At 45.5% G+C, this 24,125-nt stretch overlaps 2 protein-coding genes across 3 annotated transcripts in view; one reads left to right on the plus strand and one right to left on the minus strand.

Annotated features, from left to right (window-relative positions):
* Positions 1-488, minus strand: part of UXT (ubiquitously expressed prefoldin like chaperone) — a 50,100-nt gene extending 49,612 nt beyond the window's left edge. Inside the window, exon 1 of one of the 2 annotated variants that reach the window (XM_068248689.1) lies at positions 317-488. In XM_068248689.1, the coding sequence (XP_068104790.1) occupies positions 317-378 (62 nt within the window). In that variant the 5' untranslated portion in view covers positions 379-488. The remainder of the gene's footprint in view (positions 1-316) is intronic. The other variant, XM_068248688.1, reaches the window with a different exon arrangement.
* Positions 365-22,317, plus strand: LOC137527787 (ER membrane protein complex subunit 3-like). Its single transcript, XM_068248687.1, has 8 exons — positions 365-708; positions 1,679-1,736; positions 5,231-5,324; positions 10,489-10,593; positions 13,197-13,278; positions 13,353-13,432; positions 17,187-17,269; positions 22,117-22,317. The coding sequence occupies exons 1-8, from the start codon at positions 554-556 to the stop codon at positions 22,216-22,218; spliced, it is 759 nt and encodes a 252-aa protein (XP_068104788.1). The 5' UTR covers positions 365-553; the 3' UTR covers positions 22,219-22,317.
* The last annotated feature ends 1,808 nt before the right edge of the window (positions 22,318-24,125 follow it).

Genomic DNA, 24,125 nt, shown 5'->3' on the forward strand with positions numbered 1-24,125 from the left:
CAGATATTGGATAGTCGCTATAGGCAGATTGTTCTACTACTGGTTGGATGGCAGATATTGGATAGTCGCTATAGGCAGATTGTTCTACTACTGGTTGTATGGTAGATATTGGATAGTCGCTATAGGTGGACTGATCTACAGCATGGATAGCAGAGATTAGGCATGGATGCAATAATAACTGCCAGATGCAGTAATAACTGCCAGAAAAAGACAATGCTTGATTGGTCGGATCTGCCTGTGTATGGCCACCTCTGGTCACGTGATTCCCTGCACAGGTCCAGTCACATGTCAGGGCAGCAGGTCACGTGGGTCACACCTCAGGTCTCGCTGCAGGGTGTCAGTCACGAAGGCCTCGTATCTCTGCACCTTCTCCTCCATCTCAGGAGAGGCTCCGCCCCCGTCCTCTCACCGCCGTCACCGGAGCTGCGGACCTTCACGGGCGCCCCGGGCAGCCATCTTGGCTTTGGGCGGAAGTGGCTCTCGGGAACAGGAAGCGGTGGGACTAGTCTGGGAGAGGCAGTGGTTCCGGGTGACGGGGTAAGGTCAGGGCACGATGGCGAGTCCGGAGCTGCTGCTGGACTCCAGTATCCGACTATGGGTAGTGCTGCCCATCGTCTTCATCACCTTCTTCAGCGGCCTCCTGCGGCACCACGTGACCCGCCTGCTGCAGGGAGAGAAGAAGACCGAGCTGGAGCCCCTCAGTGACAGGTGGGGGAGGAGAGACTGACTGGGGGTCCTCTGTGTAATGTGGGGGAGGGGTCACTGGCTGAGGGGGCCTCTGTAAAATGTGGGGGAGGGGTGGCTGGCTTGGGGTCCTCTGTGTAATTTGGGGGGGAGGGGTCACTGGCTGAGGGGTCCTCTGTGTAATGTGGGGGAGGGGTGGCGGGCTGGCTTGGGGTCCTCTGTGTAATGTGGGGGAGGGGTGGCGGGCTGGCTTGGGGTCCTCTGTTTAATGTGGGGGGAGGTGTCACTGGCTGAGGGGTCCTCTGTGTAATGTAGGGGAGGGGTGGCGGGCTGGCTTGGGGTCCTCTGTGTAATGTGGGGGAGGGGTGGCTGGCTTGGGGTCCTCTGTAATGTGGTGGGAGGCATCACTGGCTGAGGGGTCCTCTGTGTAATGTGGGGGGAAGGGTCACTGGCTGAGGGGTCCTCTGTAATGTGGGGGAGGGGTGACTGGCTTGGGGTCCACTGTGTAATGTGGGGGAGGGGTGACTGGCTTGGGGTCCTCTGTGAAATGTTGGGGAGATGTGACTGGGGGTCCTCTGAAATGTGGGGGAGATGTGACTACAAAGTAAGCATATTACAGAGTGCAAGAAACTGTACAAATGTTGCCATAGCAGCATTACTGCTTTGTCATAAGCCTCATCTACACAGTACAATTTTCCATCAGCTAGTCGGATCTATTAGATGGATCTAATAAGAAATTGCATCGTGTGTAGACTTCCAAATTGTTGCAGATCAATTTTGCGATAGATTTTGCTTTGATAAGTACCCAAAATCTATTGCAAAATCGAACGCAATCCGATTTGAAATTACCTAATAGATCTGATCTGACAGAACATTGTACCGTCTAGATGAGGCTATAGACAGGGCCAGTTATGAGTGGCAGGTGTGGATATGTCACTGTGACCTTTCTGTAACTCATTCTCTCAGCTTCATGTAATCTGTTTTTGTTTACCAGTCAGGTGCTGATAAGAAGCCGGGTCCTCAGGGAAAATGGCAAATACATCACTCGGCAGGTCAGTACTGGCCCAATCACAAAGAAGCGTCTCAGTGTTTAATGAAGTTGGAACATCCAACATTGCAACAGTTTTCATGATTAGATGGTGTGCATGCTAAATGGCCACAAGATGGCACTGTGCATTGTGTTAATCTGCATGTTCCGTGTTTTATGCTATTGTTCTACTCTGCTCTATTGTAGTATCTGGCTGTTTAATTTTTTTTTTCACTGTATGAGATTATCTTGCTGAGCAGCGGCTATCCCATGGTGAGGCACAAGTAAAGCCTTTCTAATGCTGGGCATACACGGGTCGGTCCGGCAGCCGATTAGCCACCGGATCGACTCCCGCCGTGTGCGCACGGATCGATTCCCGCGTGTCCCCGCCGGCGCTCCTTACCAGCCGCTCGATTCCCCGCTATTGTCCGCCGGCGGGGATCGAGCGGGGAATCTATCCGGCAGGTCATCGGACCTGTCGGATATTATCAATCGAGCCATCAGCGGCTGGATTGATAAGCCTGCAGTCGAGCAGTGTATGCCAGGCATAAGTATTCCGTGTGAGATCTTCATATACACCACATCTGCTAACGGATATTACTCAGAGCTGGTACTTGATAGAAGTTTCACTGCCCAGAGATTCACACTAAAATCAAACCAATAACACGTAAAGAAAGCAGCCTAACACACATCAAGAAGTAACCTGCTGTTCTCTCCGCTTGCAGCCTGCAGTAGTGTCTGCATCAGATAGCTGAGACAGGCATGCAGTTAGTCCAGTCAAACTTCAGTCAGATTGCCTGATCTGCATGCTTGTTCAGGGTCTACGGTCGCTTACAAGTATTAGAGGCAGAGGATCAGCAGGACAGCCAGGCAATGTGCATTGGTTAATAATAAATATGCCAGCCTCCATATCCTTCTCAGTTCCTTTTTAACCATACCAGTTGCCTGGCAGCCCTGCTGATCTTTCTGTTTGTTAGGGTCTAAATCACACACCTGAAACAAGCATGCAGATAATCTTGTCAGATTTGTCATAGGCATCTGATCTGCACGCTTGTCCGGGGTCTATGGCTTAAAGGGAATCTGAAGTGAAAATAAACTTATGAGGTAATGATTTGTATGTGTAGCACAGCCAAGAAATGGAACATTAGTAGCACAGATATGAATCTCATATTGTTTCCAGTACAGGATGAGTTAAGAAACTTCACTTGTTATCTATGCAATAGAGCTTATCTGAGCTCTCTGACTAATTTAGTCATAGAGCAGTGCTCTTTTTTGAAGCACTTATCTCAACCTGTCTCTCACTGTTTCTTGTTTGTTTAAGGTTTTACTGCAGAGCTATTGACTCTTTGAACTTCCCTGCTCTGTTTCAGAGTTCAACCACTTCACCACTGAGGGGTTTTAACCCTTGAACATCAGAGCAATTTTCACCTTTCAGCGCTCCTTCCATTCATTCATCTATAACTTTATTATTACTTATCGCAATAAAATGAACTATATCTTGTTTTTTTCGCCACCAATTAGGCTTTCTTTAGGCGGAACATTATGCCAAGAATTATTTTATTCTAAATGTGTTTTAATGGGAAAGTGGGAAAAAATTATAATTTTTTAGTTTTCGTCCATTATAGTTTTTAAATAATGCATGCTACTGTAATTAAAACCCATGAAATGTATTTGCCCATTTGTCACGGTTATAAAACCGTTTAAATTATGTCCCTATCATAATGTTTGGCGCCAATATTTTATTTGGAAATAAAGGTGCATTTTTTTCAGTTTTGCATCCATCCCTAATTACAAGCCCGTCGTTTATAAAGTAACAGTGTTATACCCTCTTGACATAAATATTTAAAAAGTTCAGTCCCTACGGTAACTATTTATGTTTGTTTTCTTTTTATTGTATTTTTTTTTTTTTTATTACAAAAAAAAAAAAATTGGTGTAGGAGGTAATGAGTTAATTTATTGTGTAAAACTAATGTATTTGTATATGTAAAATGCTTTAGGGTGTAGTTTTACTATTTGGCCACAAGATGGCCACAGTGAGTTTGTGTTCATGTGACCTGTAAGCGTCCAGAAGGACGCTTACAGGAAGCACTACGAGGCCGGGAAAATCACAATGATCGCACTGTTTCTCATAGAAGCAGCAGATCATTGCGGGGGCTTAGATCAAGGAACGGGAATTGATTTTCCTGTTCATTGATCTCCGGGCGAGCGGGCGGCGGCACGCACGAGCGGCGGGAGCGTGGACAGCGGCTGTAGCGTGAGAGGTACGGATTTCTCCGTCCCTTGGTTTTTTTAGGGGGGGAAAAGGGACGGAGAAATTCGTACCGCGGGGGGTAAAGTGGTTAAAATACAGAGTATAGTTTGTAAACTGCAAATATTAGAGCATGATGCAGAAATATATATAACTGAAAATAAAAATCTGAGACTCTTTTCTTTGCTACTTACGTTCTATGAATTACCCATACTACACATACAATTCATTATATCATACGTTTCTTTTCCGCTTCAGTGTCATTATAAAGTATAAGAGGCAGAGGATGGGCAAGACAGCAATGTGCATTATTTAAAAGGAAATAAACATGTCAGCTTCCATATTCCTTTCACTTCAGTTGTTGTTTAACCACTTTCTCCTCCTGGCCGTAGAGCTACGTCCAGGAGGCCATGTGCGCTCCCGCGTCTGATCGCACGCGTGCTCCCTGCTGCGGATCGTTAGCCCAGGAATCAATAAATCGGGCCATGGTGAATGATCACTGATTCCTCTCCCCCGCAGAAAAAGCGACAGGTTCTCTCGGAAGCCTTGCTTTTTCTGCCTCCTACGTCCCTCTAAGCGTGCCTGTTACGCTTAGTGACCTCATGTAAACAAATCTAAGGTTGCCATCTTGTGACCAAAAAGTAAAACTACATGTACATTAAAAAAATAAACATATATTTACATAAAAAAAATTACTATTTACATCCCACCCACCCAAAAATACCCAAATAAAATGTTTAATAATAAAACATTACAATAAAAAAAACACATATATTTACCTAAGGGTCTAAACTTTTTAAATATCTATGTAAAGATGAAATATTTTATATGAAAACGACTGAGGGCTGAAGTGGTTAAGCCATAGACCCTGAACAAGCATACAGATCAGATGTCTATGACAAATCTCACAAGATTAGCTGCATGCTTGTTTCAAGTATGTGATTTAGACCCTACTGACCAGAAAGATCATCAGGACTGCCTGGCAACTGGTATTGTTTGAAAGGAAATAAATATGGCAGCTTCCATAGGTCTCACAACTCGGGTTCCTTTTAACTTAGAGGGCAGGATGTTGGGTAGTTCCGTGAGGATGTTTTATGCAGCAAATCTTGTGCTGGCTACTGCTTCTTGGCCAGCAATTTAATTCAAAAGGTCTAGCTCCACTTATAATCCTAAGCATGTGTCCCTTTACAAAGTTGAACATTTCTGTTGTAAGATTTGTTAGCGACACATTTGTCTGTTTATTTAATGCTTCTCACAATCTCTCCATACAGTCTTTCCTCATGAGAAAATGTTACTTCAATGATGCTGAAACCGGGTTCTTTAAGAAGACCAAGAGGAAAGTTACCCCAAAGAACCCCATGACTGGTAATTACCCCCCCCCCCCTTCCCAATTATAATGCAGTGTGGTGTGCAGGTCTTGGGGGTGTGGAGTGATAAGATCACCTCATCACTAGGGATGATTAATGAGATGCAAATATTTCCGATTTCCTGCAAATATGCAAATACGGTAGATTTATTTTGAAAATGGACCAATCACGTCCCACCAAGGTTTACATTAATTGGTCCATGTTCAAGCTGAATATACTTGCATACAAATTTACACAATTCTGCATCAACTTGGGAATAATTTGCATCTCATTGATCAACCCTACTCCTGACGCTCTGCTGGCATACGGGGAGTGTCTGAGACTTTGCCTGAGGCATATCAAGCCTCATACGAACGTAGGGAGACTACTACCTGGCAGGGATTGGCACTCCATCCCTTGGGCAAGAGTTTGGGGCCCAATGCAGTACAGAAGTGTCGCCTGGATTTTCCCCCCGTCCCTGGCGTCTAAAACATTTGTATTCAGTGTATAGTTAGCACATCCTGTCCTGCAGGTTGGAAGATGCAGCAGTATATTGTCCTGCCATTGTCACTCATGTGTCAGGCACAGTTGTGGGAGAAGAACCCTCACTCCACTCCGGTCCACTCCAATCCGGCTAAATAGTATATGAATCCTTTACAGAGTTGTTTCTCTGTCGTCAGCCTTCAGCACACATCCTGCCATAAAGCAAGTGAGGATTCACTCCTCCCTCATTTGCATTACGCCACCCAATATAAGTGGCACCCAGCTCAATGACCCACTGTTACTTAAATAGAACCCGAGGTGAGAGATATACGGAGGCTGCCATATTTATTTCCTTTAAAACAATGCAGACTGCCTGGGGGTCCCGCTGATCCTCTGCCTCTAATACGTTTAGCCATGGCCCCAGAACAAGCATACAGATCAGATTAGCTGCATGCTTGTTTAAGGTGTGTGATGCAGACAGTGCTGCAGCCAAAGAGATCAGCTGGGGCTGCCAGACAACTGGTATTTTGTAAAAGCAAATGCATATGGTGGCCTCCATATGTCCCTCACCTTGGATTCCTTTTTAAGGAGACTCCTCAGCGTGACACTTTCTGTATCTTGAAGGGAAGGGGCTGTGCGCCGGAAGATGGCCAGCATGGAGAGATTTGGAAGAAAAAGACCTGGCAGGCTGTTATAACTTTATACTAGATGACTATCTATTAATGTGGAATTTGTGCTCAATTAGCTCTTTAAAGTGCTTCTAAAAGGACAACTGAAGTGAGATGAATATGGAGGCTGCCATTTTTATTTCCTTTTAACCAGCCTGGCGGTATGGACGAGCTCAGCTCGTCCATTACCGCCGGAGGCTGCCGCTCAGGCCCTGCTGGGCCAATTTGCTTCAAATAAAAAGGAGCACACGCAGCCGGCTCTTTGCCAGCCGCGTGTGCTACCTGTACGCAACAGGAGCGCCCTCTAGTGGGCTTTCATGCAGCCAACTTTCAGCTGGCTGCATGCAATAGGTTTTTTTTTTTTTAATTAAACAAAAAACGTCCGGTTGCCAGCCTGGCAATCTTAATAGAACGCCAGGCTGGTTAAACAATACCAGTTGCCTGGCAGCCCTGTTGGTCTGTAGTAGTGTCTGAATCAAACCAGGAACAATCATGCGGCTAATCTTGTCAGATCTGACAATAATGTCAGAAACCCCCCAACCTGCTGCATGCTTGTTCAGGGTCTGTGGCTAAAAGCATTAGAGGCAGATGATCAGCAGGATAGCCAGGCAACTTGTATTGCTTAAAAGGTGGTACACATCACAGCCTCACTTCAGTTGTCCTTTAAGCCCCCCCTCCCCCCACAAAAAGAAAAAAAAAAGTTTACATTTTCTTGTGCTTCTTGCAGCCCCCAGTAGTCATGTGTCATCCTTCCGGGACCCTCCAGCAAGTAGCTGCGAACTTCAAAAAGCTGGCAGGCTACTGCACATGCGCACACCCTGAACACACTCCAGTTACCAGGAGCATGCATGCACAGTAGCAATTTTCCCATACCGCACACACGCAGAACGCTACAGTGCATGGGGATTCATGGGGTTGTTGCCTCTGGCCAGAAGGTCTCGAAGGACAGCACAGGATAAAGGTGTGGGATGGCGTTAAAAAGCCCCTGCTAAGTTAACCACTTCCTTACCCTGGTCATTTTCACAGATCAGCTCAGTTCTGATTACTTTGGCAATAACGTGATCAATAGCTATCACAACTAATTTATTCTCTATATTGTTTTTTTCAGGGCAAATTAGGCTTTTTGTGGCTTATAGTTGTTTTAAGTAATTACCTTAATTTCTATGCATTTTAAAAAGAAAATAGGGATAAAAGTGAAAATACACAATTTATCTACTGTCATACATTATAATAATCCGAACATTTATTTAGCGCTTTTCTCCTGTTTGGACTCAAAGCGCTCAAGAGCTGCAGCCACTGGGACGCGCTCAAGTGGCCACCCTGCAGTGTTAGGGAGTTTTGCCTTGAACTCCTTACTGAATAGGTACTGACCCTAGCCAGGATTCGAACCCTGGACTCCCATGTCAAAGGCAGAGCCCTTAACCAGTACACTATCCAGCCACTATCCATTATAGCTTTAATGTAAACAGTCCTATTGTACATTAAACCCACACATTTTATTTTTCTATCTCTCCTGTTTAAACAGTTCTTTTGTTTTGTTGTTTTGATAATGTATTAGTAACACATTGTATACACTACCTTAAAGAGACACTGAAGCGAGACTAAATCTCGCTTCAGCTCTCATATATAGCAGGGGCACGTGTGCCCCTGCTAAAACGCCGCTATCCCGCGGCTAAACGGGGGTCCCTTCACCCCCAACCCACCCCCCGCAAAAGTTGTTCGCAAAGTTGGTCGTGGACTTTGCTTCCTGGAGGCAAGGGCTAACGTCCGCAGCCCTGCCTCCAGTCACGTCTATCAGACGCGCATCGCCGCCTCTCCCCCGCCCCTCTCAGTGAAGGAAGACTGAGAGGGGCGGGGGAGAGGCGGAGATACGCGCTGACAGACGCGCGTGGGGCAGGGCCTGCGGCGGTTAGCCCTGCCCCAATGCAGAAGCGCTCCCCCGCATTACGGAGGGGATTTGGGGGGACAGGGACCCCCGTTAAGCCGCGGGATAACGGCGTTTTAGCAGGGGCACACGTGCCCCTGCTATATAGACTCTCTTTAAGGGGCCCATACACTCAGCCGATTAGCGGCAGATCGATCGCAAATCGTTTGACCGATTTGTAGCTGATTTCGTGCTGGAAAATCTAGGACGATCTGTTGAGATTGCTTATCATTTTGCATTGGACCTAACGGAAATCTGATGGCAAAAAAAGCCATCAGATCTATTTTCAATAGATTTCATACTGAAATCTATTGGAAATCTATTCATAGTAAAAAATGTTCCTAAACACATCAGATAGATCAGAAATCTGCTGCTAATCTAGAGCCCAATCTACACGATACGATTCTTTGTACGATTCGATTACGATTCTATTTACGATCCGATTAAATCCGACATGTCCGATCGGGATTCAATTCGATTTGTCATATCAAAACAATGGCAAATTGAATTGAATCGAATCCCGATCGGACATGTCGGATTTAATCGGATCGTAAAAAGAATCGTAATCGAATCGCACAAAGAATCGTATCATGTAGATTGGGCTTAACGAGTGTATGGCCACCTTAATTGTTACATTTGTCTGCTCCTAAAATGTTTATTTTTCCATTTAATTCATTAGGCTTGCCATTGATATCCCCATGGGAAGGAGAGTGCTTTGCTTTCATACTGTTACAACTGTATAGCATTTTTATCAGCTCAGAGATAACTAAACAGTGTTATCTAGCATTTTGTAGGGAAGAGAGTGCATAGACTTACTTTAATGTCATGAAGCTTCAACTGTTTTTGCTTTTTTTCTGTACTTTTATATTTCCTTTAAAGGGGTTCTGTGGAGCTTAAAAAAATAAAATAAAAGTGTAGCTGTCATGTCCCACACCGTCCTCCTACGATCCTCCGTTCCTTGCCGCCGGCACCGGTCAATTATTCATCTAACAGGACGAATAATGCGCACTCCCGCTCGGGTCTCTGGGAGCTTACAGTCTCGCTGAAGGGATAATTGAACCGGCGGCGGGAAACAGACGATCGTAGAAAGACTGTGCAGGACATGACAGCTACAGGGGGCCGTTAAAAGCCCCAGGTAAGTGTCTTGTTTTTTTTTTATTTTTTTTTTGTTTACTCCACAAAACTCCTTTTAAGGAAACCAGAGCTCAGTAAAAAAAAGATATATACATAGCTGGGGCTTCCTCCAGCCCCATCCACTCGGATCGCTCCCACGCCGCTGTCCTCCACTTCCCGCAGCTCTAATACCGGGTGCCGTCACTGATGTCAGTCGGCGCCAGTCTTACATTAGAGAAGTGCGCCCTCTACGTATCTTTCCAGTGGCTGCTGGAGAGATACGTAGAGGGCGCACTTCTCCTGTGTAGATTGGCTCTGACTGACATCAGTGGCGGTACCCGGTATCAGGAAGTGGAGGACGGCGGTGTGGGAGCGATCCAAGCGAATGGGGCTGGAGGAAGCCCCAGCTATGTATATATCTTTTTATGTTACTGAGCTTTGGTACGCTTAAAAGTAGTGTAGGGAGAAAAAGAGTTGAATTTACCCAGGGCTTCTAATGGTCCTCCGGAGACATCCGGTGCCCACGCAGCCACTCACCGATGCTCCGGCCCCGCCTCCAGTTTACTTCGGGAATTTCCGACTTTAAAGTCCGAAAACCACTTGATCTGCACAGCCGCGACCTTGCTCCTGCTGACGTCACCAGGAATGTATTGTGCAGGCCCAGTACAGTCTGCGCCTGCACAGTATGCTGCTGGTGACGTCAGTGTGAGCGAGGACACGGCTGTGAGGGCGCAGTGGTTTTCCGGCTTTAAAGTCTGAAAATCCAGAAGTGAACCGGAGGCGGGGCCAGAGCATCGGTGAGCGGCTGCGCGGACACAGGATGTCTGCGGGGGACCATTAGAAGCCCCGGGTAAGTTCAACCTTTTTTTTTTTTTCCTTTCATTTCCCCCCCACCCCTAGTCCTTTTAAGCTGTTTAGGTTGTAGTTGCCACTGGTCATTTATGTTTTGTTTTGTTTTTTTTTTCTCTCATTCACTCCTTTTTTCTGCTTTACAGATCCCACCATGATGACAGACATGATGAAGGGTAATCTTACGAACGTCTTGCCTATGATCGTCATTGGAGGCTGGATCAACTGGGCATTCTCTGGCTTCCTGACAAGTAAGTTGTCCTTTTCTGGTCCAACATCAAAGAATCTTATATATGGCTGTACGCTTTCACCCCAAAAGGGGTAAGGAAGTGTCTGTAGGTGATTTTATACTTGTCCTTGCTTCTAGTGTTCTTAAAGGACAACTGTAGCGAGAGAGATAGGAAGGCTGCCATATTTATTTCCTTTTAAACAATACCAGTTGCCCGTCAGCCTTGCTAGTCTATTTGGCTGCTGTAGTGTCTGAATCGCACCAGAAACAAGCAGGCAGCTAATCTTGTCAGATCTGACCCATAATGTCCTAAACACCTGATGTGCTGCATGCTTTTTCAGGGGCTATCGCTGAACATATTAGAGGCAGAAGATCAGCAGGACAGCCAGGCAACTGGTATTGCTTAAAAGGAAATAAACATGGCAGCTTGCATAGGCCTCTTGCTACACTTGTCCTTTTTAAAGTGGTATTGTCAAATTTCAACAACAACTGGTCTGAGTGTATTAAGTGAAAAAGATGCTAATCCTGCATTCAAAACTTGCAAAACTGTTTCTGCTGTTATGGTTTGTAGTTATCACATACTTTAGGAGCGCTGGCCCTAGTGCCAAACAGTGACAAACAGTTGAATGCTGGGAGTTCTTTTTATCTATAATATATTCCTCCTCTTTCATTTATTTCCCTGCCTGGCTGCTTGTCAGAAACACCCTCTGATTACTTGTGTTTACAAGCAAAGCTGAGGTGACTCAGTGATTGGATGTGTAAATAAAAAAAAAAAGACCGTGCAGTTGTTAGTATACACCTCAGTGGGAGTGTCTGAAGACTCTGGGAGGAGGGCAGCTAATGAATACACAATGAGCAAGAGAAGGGAGGGGGGAAAACGAGTCAGGGAGGATATGATGTCAGCATTAGCTTGGCAAGATGGCCACTGCCTAGAATAGGATTTACTGCTTTTCCTTTATAAAATTCACATGGATCATTACATGGATAGCACAATACATCTGTTATGTAAGTAGAAGTAGTATTTATCTACTTATGTGTTTTTTTTATATATAGATTAGCATGGGTGTCGCTTGTTCTTTAAGGCAGCCGTCACCTTCTCTGCGTCCGTCAGTTTCCTGTGGGATGGGTTTCACCACAATATCAGCCATACAGCACCCCCTGATGATCCGTTTGTGAGAAGGAAGATTTCTCATGGGAAAGGGGGTATCGGCTACTGATTGGTATGAAGTTCAGTTCTTGCTTATGTTTTTTCTTTAAGACCTTTTTGACGCTAAGAACTGCTGTCAAGGCCCATATTTCTCCTACCCACCCTCCACCGCAGTTCCTGGCCTATAACTGCTTGTATAAAGAAATTTGCTGACTTCAGTGCCCAGCTTATTGGATCTTTATTGGATCTCCTTGGACAAAGGCTGAATCCTTGAGGTCCGCCACTGAGTGTCTCTCATCTGGTGCAGTCTATTCAGCTTCCTCAAGTTCAACAGATGCCTGTTATCGGGTTAAGGTAAAGAAAATGTAGATAATTGCCTCTGTATGATCTACAGGCTTCCCCGATCTCAGTACGCCTGTCCTTTGCTGCACTGGGCACCTTTAAACAAACTTTAACTTTAATGTCAGACTGCTAGCGGGAACGCTCCCCTCTGATGTATGGAGTGTGCTTTAAAGAGGAACTGTAACCCAGGATTGAACTTCATCCTAATGAGTAGCTGATGCTCACTTTCCCATGAGAAGTCTTTACCTTTTCTCGATTAGATCATTGGGGGGTCTGTGTGGCTGATATTGTAATAAAACTCCTCCTACAGTGTGAGGTCATGGCCATGGTCTACGGCCTGTGAACCTTGTTACATTGTGGGAAATGACAGCTTTTTTTCCAGCTGTCCAGCAAGCAGCATCTCCCTCAGTGCATATAACTCTTAGTAACAATCATTCCGTACAAATCACCTGGCAGAACTAAACCAGTGATACATTTCAGAATGTAAATCAGGGAGAGGAAAGAAACCAAATCTATACATTAATTTTGTTTTAAAAATAAAAAAAAGCAATTTTATTGTTTTCACTACAGTTCCTCTTTAATCACTTGCCGACCGCTCACTCATACCGTGCGGCGGCAAAGTGGTAGCTGGAGGACCTAATTAGGGTGCCTCCCTAATTAATCAGGAAAGGCCGCTCGCGCGAACGGCCGTTTCCTGTTAGATCACGGAGCGGGTCTCCGTGAATAGCCTGCGAGCTGCTGATCGTGGCTCGCAGACTAAATGTAAACGTAGGAGACGTATGTCTCCTTTGTTCACATTGTACGGCGCTGCTGTAAGGCAGATCGGCGATCCCTGGCCAATCAGCGGCCGGGGATCGCCCCCATGTGACAGGGGACAGCCTGTCACAAGACTGATAGAGTCCTGTGCAGCCCCGATCACCGGGGGGGAAAAAAGGGGGGCGATCTGATCGCTCTGCATGTAACATGATCTGTGCTGGGGGCTGCAGAGCCCTCCCAGCACAGATCATAAAAAGTAGCGCTGATCCTTAAGGGGGGTTAAAGGCTGGGTCCTCAAGTGGTTAAAGTAAATCTGAAATGGTACAAATATGCCATAGAACCATTTATATCATTGCACCGTTTCATTTTTTTTTTTTTAGCAAAAGTTCCATTCCCGTTAACCCTACGGTTCAAGCCAATGCTGCAGCGCGGGATAGAACTGGTCTCTCTGGATGCTTCCTGGTAAGAGCGCTATATAAGCGTCATTTCCTGTTTAGTTTGCATGACGTCACCACTGACCTGTCTTCTGCCTGTAGGGTGAGTTCTGCCTCCTGGTACTTCCTGAACGTGTTTGGATTGCGCAGTATGTACACACTCATCCTGGGACAAGACAATGGTGAGTGCAGTATAACGTGTTAGTGACCCCAGCACCTCAACTATAGAATGAAAACAAACCTTTTTTGGTTTGTAAATTATGTCTACCTTTGGGGCGGAGAAGCGTTAAATTACCATATTTTTCGGATTATAAGACGCACCTAGGTTTAGAGGACCAAAACCCAGGGGAAAAAATAGATAGATACACCTGATTTAAATATTTAAACACAGATTAGCCTTGAAAGAGGAAAAACAAAAATACTTTTAATGACAGATCAAAGATAAAAACGTAGTAGGGCATAGATAGATAGATAGATAGATATGCAGAGGAGGATGTGTCCTCCTCTGCATGGGCACAGTATACAGGTAGTCCCCGACATTGCGGTAGGTTGGAGGTTTGTATTGGCGGGATTTCACAAGTCAGTAACTCCCTGCATTTGGACTGTAAGACACAGTGACTTTTTCCCCACTTTTGGGTCTTATAGTCCAAAACATACAGTAACTTACGGGGGTTTCTCCATAGCCCTCGTCTCCACGAAAGTGTCCATCTTATGGTTGCAGTTCACAGTGGCCGCGAGTCCAGCGTGTTCCTGGCTGCTGATGTATGCCGAGAGATGTAGCGTGCCTGACCACTGTAATAAACGTGTGGCCACTTTGAACGGCAGCAGTAAGATGGACGCTTTTGTGAAGACAGGGGGGCTACTGAGCAACCCTGTAGTTAAGTTAATTTAACACTGACACATTGCTACCACCACAAAGTAGACATCCTTTATAAGGTTTGTTTTAAATATTTTTATAGTTAGTCGCTATAAATGGAAATGTATATTGTTTTTATGGAGCATGTCCTTTTTGTCTATTGGGTTTACCCCTGAAATATCAATTTAAAGTGAAATTGCAGTCTGGCATATTATACAAAGTTCTTAGTGCCCATACAGTCATTTTGATTGCCTTTGTTATGATGTAATGTCATCAGTGTAAAATCCACAAGTTACCCCCACTCTTAACCCTGGTTGCAGTGCAGCCATTGCATATGTATGATCACATAACCCGTTTAGCTGTACAATAGAGATGGACAGTGAGATGCAAATTGTATGCAGCTTGGACCCAATTTATTCGCAGTCAGCAGGATGTGTATTTGATTGGCCCAATCCTAAACTACGTATAATTTGCATTATATCTGCATGCAAGCGGAATTATTAGCGTCTCATTGGCCATCTACTGTATAGTGAGAAATGGCAGTCTGCTGCTTAGAATCAGTGTAGCTGTCACTATACAGATAAGATCTTTGCTTTGTTTGCAGTGGGACACCGTTTCCTGCTGGCATCCTGACAGTCTCCAAGAGAATATGAAAGTAACCTGTTTTTTGGGGGGCCTTTTGCTTCGAGGTTGCTTTAAAAGTGGCCACTAACAATAGAATTTGCTGAATGGACGTTTATGAAAGATTATTCGTTTGAAGGATCGTAAATGATCGTTTGGGACCACTAATGGATGAAAATCTCTTATCCAATCGGATTGAAGGAATCCATCCCCAAAAAATCGGATCGATCTTATTAATCTGATCGGCATAGCTAGGAGACTTTCGTCTGTTAGTGATCCCAAACGAACATTTACGATTATTCATACTAATGTAAATGTTCATTCAGCACATTGTATCCATAGTGACCACCTTAAGGCTCTTACAGATGTTCAGTTACTGTAGCCTGGAATGATTGCTGCACAGATGCAGCCTGCTCTGTGGAGGGAGGCACGACCTGTCATGTAGAGAGGTGCTGAACAGTAAAGGTGGCCATACATCTAGTGTTATCCCCAGGCTCTTTTTTTAGCCGGATGCTCCACCCGGCTAATTTTGGTGGCCACCCAGCTATCAGCAGCTCGCCTCCTCATCTGCTTTTAATGCTGTAAGCAGTGTTGCGCAGAGAAGCGCCGAACCTGCATTCTCCCCCACCCGGCTACTTTTTCATGCCACCCGGCTAGAAAATATTTCTGGGAAAAACACTGCATCTAGCAACTTTGGCGGTAGATCTTTGTGATCGAATCTGATGGGAGAGAGATCTGTTGGCCGCCATGAATCGGAGGCTGAATCCCAATGGACTTCGGCATGAAATCTTGAAGGAATCAGACTTGTAAAACCGCCTCTCTGCCACTGGCAACATCCCCCCTAATGTTTTATATTCAGCAGTACGTTACCTACTGCCACCCTTGTACTTCGGAATTTTCACCCCCATGTGGTTGCCGGCATTATAGCACATGGGGTGCATGCTTGGCGTGCCCCACTTGCTATATGCCGGTAGTCACGTGGGGCCAGAATGTGGAAGTGTGGTGGACACAGCAGGTGGTGTGATAGGTAAAGTAGAACTGCATGCAAGCGGACATAAAACATAAAAAGCGGACATAGGTTGGGATTTCTGTCGCATCTGACATTCATGATTATTGTACACCGTTACCGCCAGGGCTGTGGAGTCGGCGCAGTTTTGGGTATCTGGAGTCGGAGGTATCAATAATCTGAGCAGTTGGATGATTTTTGAACCAAATCCATAGCCTTTGTAAAAATTAGACTAAGGAGTCGGAGCAGTTTTGCAGGGCTGTGGAGTCGGAGTTGAGGAGTCTGAGTCGGAGCAATTTTGGGTGTCTGGAGTTGGAGGGTTCATAAACTGAGGACTCTGAGTCAGGAGTCGGATGATTTTTGTACCAAATCCACAGCCCTGGTAAGTATTAGACTAAGGAGTCTGAGCTATTTTGGAGTTGGTGGTTTCATAAACTGAGGAGTCTGAGTCAGGAGTCGGATGATTTTTGTACCAAATCCACAGCCCTGGTAAGTATTAGACTAAGGAGTCAGAGCTATTTTGGAGTCGGTGGTTTCATAAACTGAGGAGTCTGATGATTTTTCTACCGACTCCACAGCCCTGCAAATTTGGGTACCTGGAGTTAGAGTTTGAGTCAGAGGTTTCATAAGCTGAGGAGTCGGGAGCTTGAGTCGGATGATTTTAGTACCAAATCCACAGCCCTGGCAAGTATTAGACTAAGGAGTTGGAGCAATTTTGTGTACCTGGAGTCGGTGGTTTCATAAACTGAGGAGTTAGACTCTGATGATTTTTGTACCGACTCCACAGCCCTGATTACTGCCTTGCATTTGATCGAGTATGTCGCCCCAAGATTTTCCATCATGTCCAATCAATACATGCAACCAATTTTGGCCCACAATCGGGGTGCATCGTTGATTGGGTATGCTCTTGGCGGCACAGATTTTCATCCCATTCTATAATAATTATCGAAGCGGCTGGTCGATCGGCCGCCAAGTCGTGCAATCTATAGGCACCTTTACTTTCATTTATTGTTTACTGAACCAAGACAGTAGATCACCAAACAATAGAGTATTTATTGTTGAAAAATTAAACTTCACGATTCAAATATCGTCTGTTATGAAATCTTTCACCCCTGGGAGGATTTGTACTAGAGTCACACATGTAGACCTCATCCTGACAGCCGGTACCCCCTTTTTTTTTTTTAATGAGCTGATGAGAAATGGTGGTGTTGCTGGAATTACCGTCCTAATGCCTGGTACACACCATGCAATTTCCCATCAGATAGATGGGGCAAATTGATTATTTCCCACAGATCCAACCTGATTTCAGATCACTTCCATGCAAAAACAATCGGAAATCAGATCGAACCTGTCAGCAATAATCGATTCAACCCGTCTGACAAAAAATTGCATGGTGTGTACCAGGCATTAGATCAAGGAGCCCATTCTCAGATTTCCTTCTTTCTTTGAACAGCCGCTGATCAGAGCCGTATAATGCAAGATCAGATGACGGGAGCTGCCATGGCTGTTCCTCAGGATACCAATAAAGCTTTTAAAGTGAGTATTGTTAAAAAAAAGAAAAAAGAGGATTCTGAGTACATCCCATCTCTCGGCTACAGTCGTGAGTCTTATGTTGTAGATTATTTTTTTCCCTTGATGTTGCACTTCATATATTAGCACTGTAAGCACCTTGCACTTTGTATTTCCCCCTGATGAAGCCCCTTCTTTCTTAGGGGGTGAAACATGGTGAGGGTGATGTGTTTGTAAATTTTTTTACCCAGATTGAGTTAGACACATTATATTTGATGGGGAATTATGAGCTCTCTAAGCATTCTGGACTGTATCCTTTTTCCCAGAAAAGTAATTTAATATCTGCATAGTTTTTTTTACTACTTATAGTAAAAGTTATGTTTTAACAGTCTCTTGAAAGTATAAAAATTGTGTTTTCTGTTTGGACATTTAAAGACAGGTGCTCTCCTCAAGGAGATTTCATATGCATAAGAAATGATCAATGAGCTGCAAATATTTCCAAGCTGTTGCAAATTTATGCAGTTTGGAAATGGACCTATCAAATGAAACAGCTGGTCTGTTTCCAAGCTGCATAAAATTGACATCAACTTGAAATTATTAGGATGTCATTGACCATGATGAGCCTATGCCAGGCCTCTTAACACAGACACAGCCATACTGGTTAGTGATTTGCTAGCCTTTTCCTCCTCGGGATGTCTAATAAGCGCTTAAAGAGTGCCTGAGGTGGGCTCAAAAAATGGAAAACTAAAGTAGGCTACCTGATCTGCAGGGCTGAACAGATCTGTGAGCCTCAAACGCCGCTCCCATGGGCCACAACGGCCCACTTCCACTTGCTCTAGGTGGCATCACCGCATGCTTGTCCGACCCTCCCTACCTTTCTGCCTCACTGGAAGTCTCTTTGTACCCGGATACCCTCGATCAAATCCACCAAACGCTTCATGCCACAGCGGTATATGGCCGCCCAATCGTTCTGTGAAATCCAGGGACACACGATACGGCATCTGATATGGAGCCATTGCATAGCTGCTTTTCACTGTAAGACTGACAGCTGAAGGCATGTATGCCTGTACGGAAAGTACTCCGCTGCGGACTTTACACATACTGCATCTTTGCTTCATGCTTTGCTTAGAAGAATAATCTGATTAATTGCTGTGGACAATATGGGCTTATGCTATGCTTTGCTGCAATAGTCTGCCGTGGCTCACAAGTGCCTTGTTTCCTGCTGCTTGTATCTTGTAAGGGACTGCTACCACTACACTCTTGTGAGGAATAACTAGGAAGTGGATATTTCACTTGCCCCCATATACCATACTGTGGAATTGTGACGGAACACTGTGACCTCTTGGTCCCCAGAAGTGACTCTCAGTGAATATATGTGATCACATATTTTATGCCTTTCCCTTTCAGATCAAGGTGCACCTGGATCATTGGCCTTGTGTGTCTGAGGAGATGGAATGTAGTGAGGGTTTGTGGGGTTTGAATGAGAATGGAGTCCAGGGGATGGGGGTTTTAGGGAGTGGGTTATAGGACAAAGCCTTTTTTTATGTTTCTTTTTTGATAAATAAAGTGTACACAGTTTAAGTAAATAAGCTTTATTGCTTCTTTGGTGCGTACAATCCACCCTTCTATTTTCCTTCCTATCAGGTTTTTGCACTTGCGTGACCTATAGGTCACAACGCTGCACTGAGAGACTGTTTCTATAGTGTGCAGGGGAGTGACTAAGTAAAGAGGGCGGCCCAGTGGCAGCTCTGTAAACCCTGTAGGAACGCCCCTGGCGGGTGTTTTAAACAGAATTGCTTTCCTCAATGTTTACTCAGGAGGAAGGGGGGGGGCATAGCAGAGAGCGGTGGTTGGGGACACAGAGCCATGTCATTAGGCAGAGAACATGTCTCTGTGTCCCATCTTCCTCCCCCCGAAGATCCACCCCGGGTTCTCTTTAAATCCAATAAGACACAGCCCGTAAAACTGTCGTGTTTGAAAACGTACCCCATATTCCATTATTCACACATGGGGTAATAGTTTTGGTGATTTACCAAAAACCGGTATCATTATTCGCTAAGATTTTTGCCTCATTCGGTATTTCATTTGACTTTTGATGCAAATTGCCTTAGTGAAATGACATTTCACAAAATGTTTGGTAAAGTCACCTGTTTTCTCCTTTACCGCATGCAGTCAGGCTGAAATGATCCCTCAAAAAGGAACCCGAGGTGTGAGATCTATGGAAGCTGCTATATTTATTTCCTTTTAAACAATACCAGTTGCCTGGCTGTCCTGGTGTTATTTCTGGTGAGTAGGGTCTAAATCGCACACCTGAAACAAGCATACAGCTAATCTTGTTAGATTTGTCATAGACATCTGATCTGCTGCATGCTTGTTCAGGGTCTATGGCTTAAAGAGGCACTACTGCAAAAAATTGTAAAATTTAAAATCTGTGCAAACAGACAAGTATGTTTTTTCCAGAGTAAAATGAGCCATAAATTACTTTTCTCCTATGTTGCTGTCACTTACAGTAGGCAGTAGAAATCTGTCTGAAGCGACAGGTTTTGGACTAGTCTATCTCTTTATGGGGGATCCTCAGTGATTGATTTATTTTCAAAAGCACTTAGTGAATGGCAGTTACTCTGTCCAACTCCAAAAAACTGTATAGCGAGCAGGGAAGCTGGCCAGCATCATTGTTTAAATCCTTTAGGGAATATCTTCATAGGGGATTCTCAACAAGGCTTTTAATCTCTATAAAGAGAATATCCCCCATAAAGAGATGGACTAGTCCAAAACCTGTTGCTTCTGACAGATTTCTACTACCTTCTGTAAGTGACAGCAACATAGGAGAAACGTAATTTATGGCTTATTTTACTCTGGAAAAAACATACTTATTTGTCTTTCTGCACATTTTAAATTTTACAATTTTTCACCATAGTGCCCCTTTAAAGTATTAAAAGCAGGACAGCCAGGTAATGTGCATTATTTAAAAGAAAACAAACATGACAGCCTCCATCTCAAGTTCATTTTCAAAGGTAAAGTCTGAGCTTCACAGGAAAAAAAACAAAAACTCGGGGCTTCTTCCAGCCCCTAGCAGTCACTATGTCCCTCGCCGCCGCTCCGCTATTAGCCACTTGCTCCCGCTCCCCGACCTCTCGAGGTTGTCATCTACTGCGCGAGAGCTGCTGTCAATCACTCACACGTGGGACGACGTTGTTTGCGCAGGCGCAGCACACTCCACCACACCACCTGCGAGTGAATGACAGTGGCATAGGCGCAATGGAGGATGACCTGGCGAGGTCGGCCTCTGCATCGTTGGGGACTGTGAGCCAGCGGCTGAGAGCAGAGCTGCGGCGAGGGACATAGAAGCTGCCCCAGGTAAGTAGGTGGTTTTTTTTTTTTTTTTGCAGCTCTGATATTACCTTTAGGCTACATTCACAGTGGGATGTTGTGGAGCTGCGTTAAACGGTTATAACGCAGCTTACCGCACTGCAATGCTAATCCTATGGGGCGTTCACAGTGCGACGTTAGCGTCGCATTGTAACGTGTAGCATTATGGTAGCGCACTGCTGCAGTGTCCTCTCTAAACGCACACGTTAACAGGTACAGGAAAGCATAGTTTTCATTATCTTTATGCTTTACTGTACTTACTGTATGTGACAGTAAAACAGTGTTAATGTGCGCTACCACTTTTTTTTTGCATTGTAATGCTGCGTTGCCACTTTAACGTCGCATTACAACCCACTGAATGCAGCCTTAAAGAGGAACTTCAGCCTAAACAAACATACTGTCATTAAGTTACATTAGTTATGTTATTAGAATAGATAGGTAATATAATCTTTTACCCACCCTGTTTTAAAAGAACAAAGGTTTGTAATTGCATGGGGGCAGCCATCTTTTTGGTTGAAAGGAGGTGACAGGGAGCATGACATAGTTCCAATTGTCCTGATCACCCCTCCCAGTTGCTAGGCAATGAAAACATCAGAAAGCTCATCATGCTTTGCAGATTTCTTGAAAGGGGGCGGAGCTTAGCTTCTGTGTAGCTAAAATGAGGCTTAGGTAAGAAAAACAAAGTTCTGATGCTGTGAAACTAAAACACCAAGTGGTTTCAGTGCTGCTGAGTAGAGATGGCCCGAACCGTTCACCGGGCGAATCTCTATGGGCCTTGTACTACTTTCGGCTCGCTATGACCCGGAGTAGTACGCCTGCGCTGGCCCGGCGGTGCGCGTCCTAGATCGCGCTCCTGTTGCCGGGCACTCTCTGCGCACGAGCATGATGTCACGCGCATGTGCAGAAAGTGCCCGGCAACAGGAGCGTGATCTAGGATGCGCACCGCTGGGCCAGCGCAGACGTACTACTCCGGGTCATAGCGACCCAGAAGTAGTGTAAGGCCCATAGCTTCAGAGATATTTGCCGGCAACATCTCTATTGCTGAGTAGATTTTTAGTCTGGAGGTTTACTTTAAGGGAGCCACACATTCTTATGTTGTGCCTCTTCTGTCCCTCTTGAAGTCTATGCGGTCCCTCGATGCAGTTCCATCACCTCAGTAGTGATCACTGACCCATAGGTTTGGCAGTCTCTGCGCAATGGCACACCTCTTACAATCCCGTTGTTGGGAGCATTCTGCGCATTGCTACTGTGCATGCGCTGAAACTACCGACCCTGCAAGTCAGGGAACATTACGGAGGGGTTCACCACGTGCTGGAGGAGAGCAGAAGTGTAGCGAGGGATGGAAGAATTCCCTGGTAAGTAAATTATTATTATTTGCATCTCATTGACCATCCCTAATTACTTTCACCTCGGATGCTCTTTTGGAGAGATTTTTATGTATTTTAGTGAATAGATACATTTAATTTTTTTTTTTTTTTTTAAATACACTTTTTTTTGTTTTTTAGGCTGAATGGGAAGCCATGGAGATCACGGAACATCACTGGGCGCTGGAGAATGTGGAGGAGGAGCTGATTGCAAAGGACTTGGCCTTGGATGACACCCACTGATCTCCCCTTTGTCGCCAAAAGAGATTCTTTAACTAGAGTATTATTCTTACACAGCCGTGCCATAAGCTCATAATAAAGATCAAATATTTTATAAGTCAACAGCTGCCTGCTGTAGCTTGATTCTTCACTGGTCAGCACACCTTGAAATTAAAGGAAATGTCTACTGAAAGAAATGAAGGTCAACTCTTTCCAATTGCCCATACCTTTCAACCCCCCCCCCCCCCCGCTTTTTCTGGTGTCTTGGGAGGTGCAGGTGTCAGGTGATCATGAAATTGCAGCAATGATCCGGAGGGGTGTCAAACTCAATCACGTAAGGGGTTAAAGTCTCATCTACACGCGTAGATGAGGCAGCGATGTGGCTTATCAATTAAGATCCGACAGGTTGGATCTTGCCACCGCCGATTCCCTGCTCGTTCCCCACAGGGAGACAATGGCAGGGAATCGAGCGGAAGATATCGGGGTGGGGACGAGGACGGATCGAATCTGACGCACGAGCAGGTACGCGCGGGATGCGGAAGAGGCGATCCGGCGGCTAATCGAGCCGCCGGATCGCCTCCACCTCCCCGTGTAGACGAGGCTTAAAACCTAGTAAGTCTCAGGTCAAATAGTTTAAGACTTTAGTGACTGGGGCCTGCTCCTCCCGCTTCTGCAGAGTGGAGCAGTGTAATATTTTCCTGCTCCCGCACTGCCGGGTCTCCTCTGATCTTGCCCACAGCCACACGCTCTATGCTACCTACCTCTGGCTCACTCATGTCACGTGATCAGGAGAAGGCAGTATGGAGGCACAAAGCGTGCAGCTGCCAGGAAGAACAGAAGATGCAATGCAGGTAAATACTACACTGCACTATGTAATATGGGGGGGGGGGGGGGGGGGGTCTGTAGGTGTGTGTTACCAGGGGGAAGTTGGGTAGGGTTTTGCCAGTTTTGTTGGGGGGGGGGGGGGGGGGGGGGGAAGTCCTATGAGATGCTGCTGCACCCCGGCTCAAACTGACAATGTTTCAGTCAAGAACACTGGGAAGGCAGTGCAGTGTCTTACAATGATGGACATTGGAAGCCGCATTCGGCCCTGGGGCATGCGTTTGACACCTTTGCTTTAGAGCAGGCATAGGCAAACTTGGCCCTCCAGGTGTTAAGGAACTACAAATCCCACAATGCATTTGCCTTTGAGTCATGACTGTGGCTGTCAGACTCCTGCAATGCATTGTGGGACTTGTAGTTCTGTAACAGCTGGAGGGCCATGCCTGCTCTAGAGTGAGGGGGCACTTGGGAGGTGGTGGTGGGGGGGGGGGGGGTTTAATGCTAGCTCATCACATGTGCCTTACTTAGCTCCACCCACCTTGCATGCACAATGCCCGTTCCAGCACAGGATCCCCCGTAGCAGCATAAGCATTTGACTAATTTGGTCAAATGCTGCTATGCAGTCCCAAGTGCTCCCCGAAGACCTCCATACTGCACATGCGCACTCACAGTACAGAGCCTTGTGTCCCCAGCGGTGGGGGATTTAGTGCTGCACCGGGAGAGGAAAGGCTGTATAGGACCCAAAGCCTTCCCTCTCCTTAAGTAAAGATCTGGCTTTCTTTTTTCATCACAACACCCAATGACTTTAAAGGAGAACTGTAGTGAGAGGTATATGGAGGCTGCCATATTTATTTCCTTTTTTAAGCAATACCAGTTGCCTGGCTATTCAGCTAATCCTCTGCCTCTAATACTTTCAGCCATAGGCCCTGAACAAGCATGCAGCAGATCAGGCGTTTCTGACAAATTTAGACAGATATGACAAGATTAGCTTCATGCTTGTTTCTGGTGTGATTCAGACACTTCTTTAGGCAAATAGACCATTAGGGCTGCCAGGCAACTGGTATTGCTTAAAAGGAAATAAATATGGCAGCCTCCATATCCCTCTCACT

Source organism: Hyperolius riggenbachi, chromosome 8, assembly GCF_040937935.1.
Source record: "Hyperolius riggenbachi isolate aHypRig1 chromosome 8, aHypRig1.pri, whole genome shotgun sequence".
Lineage (NCBI taxonomy): Eukaryota > Metazoa > Chordata > Amphibia > Anura > Hyperoliidae > Hyperolius > Hyperolius riggenbachi.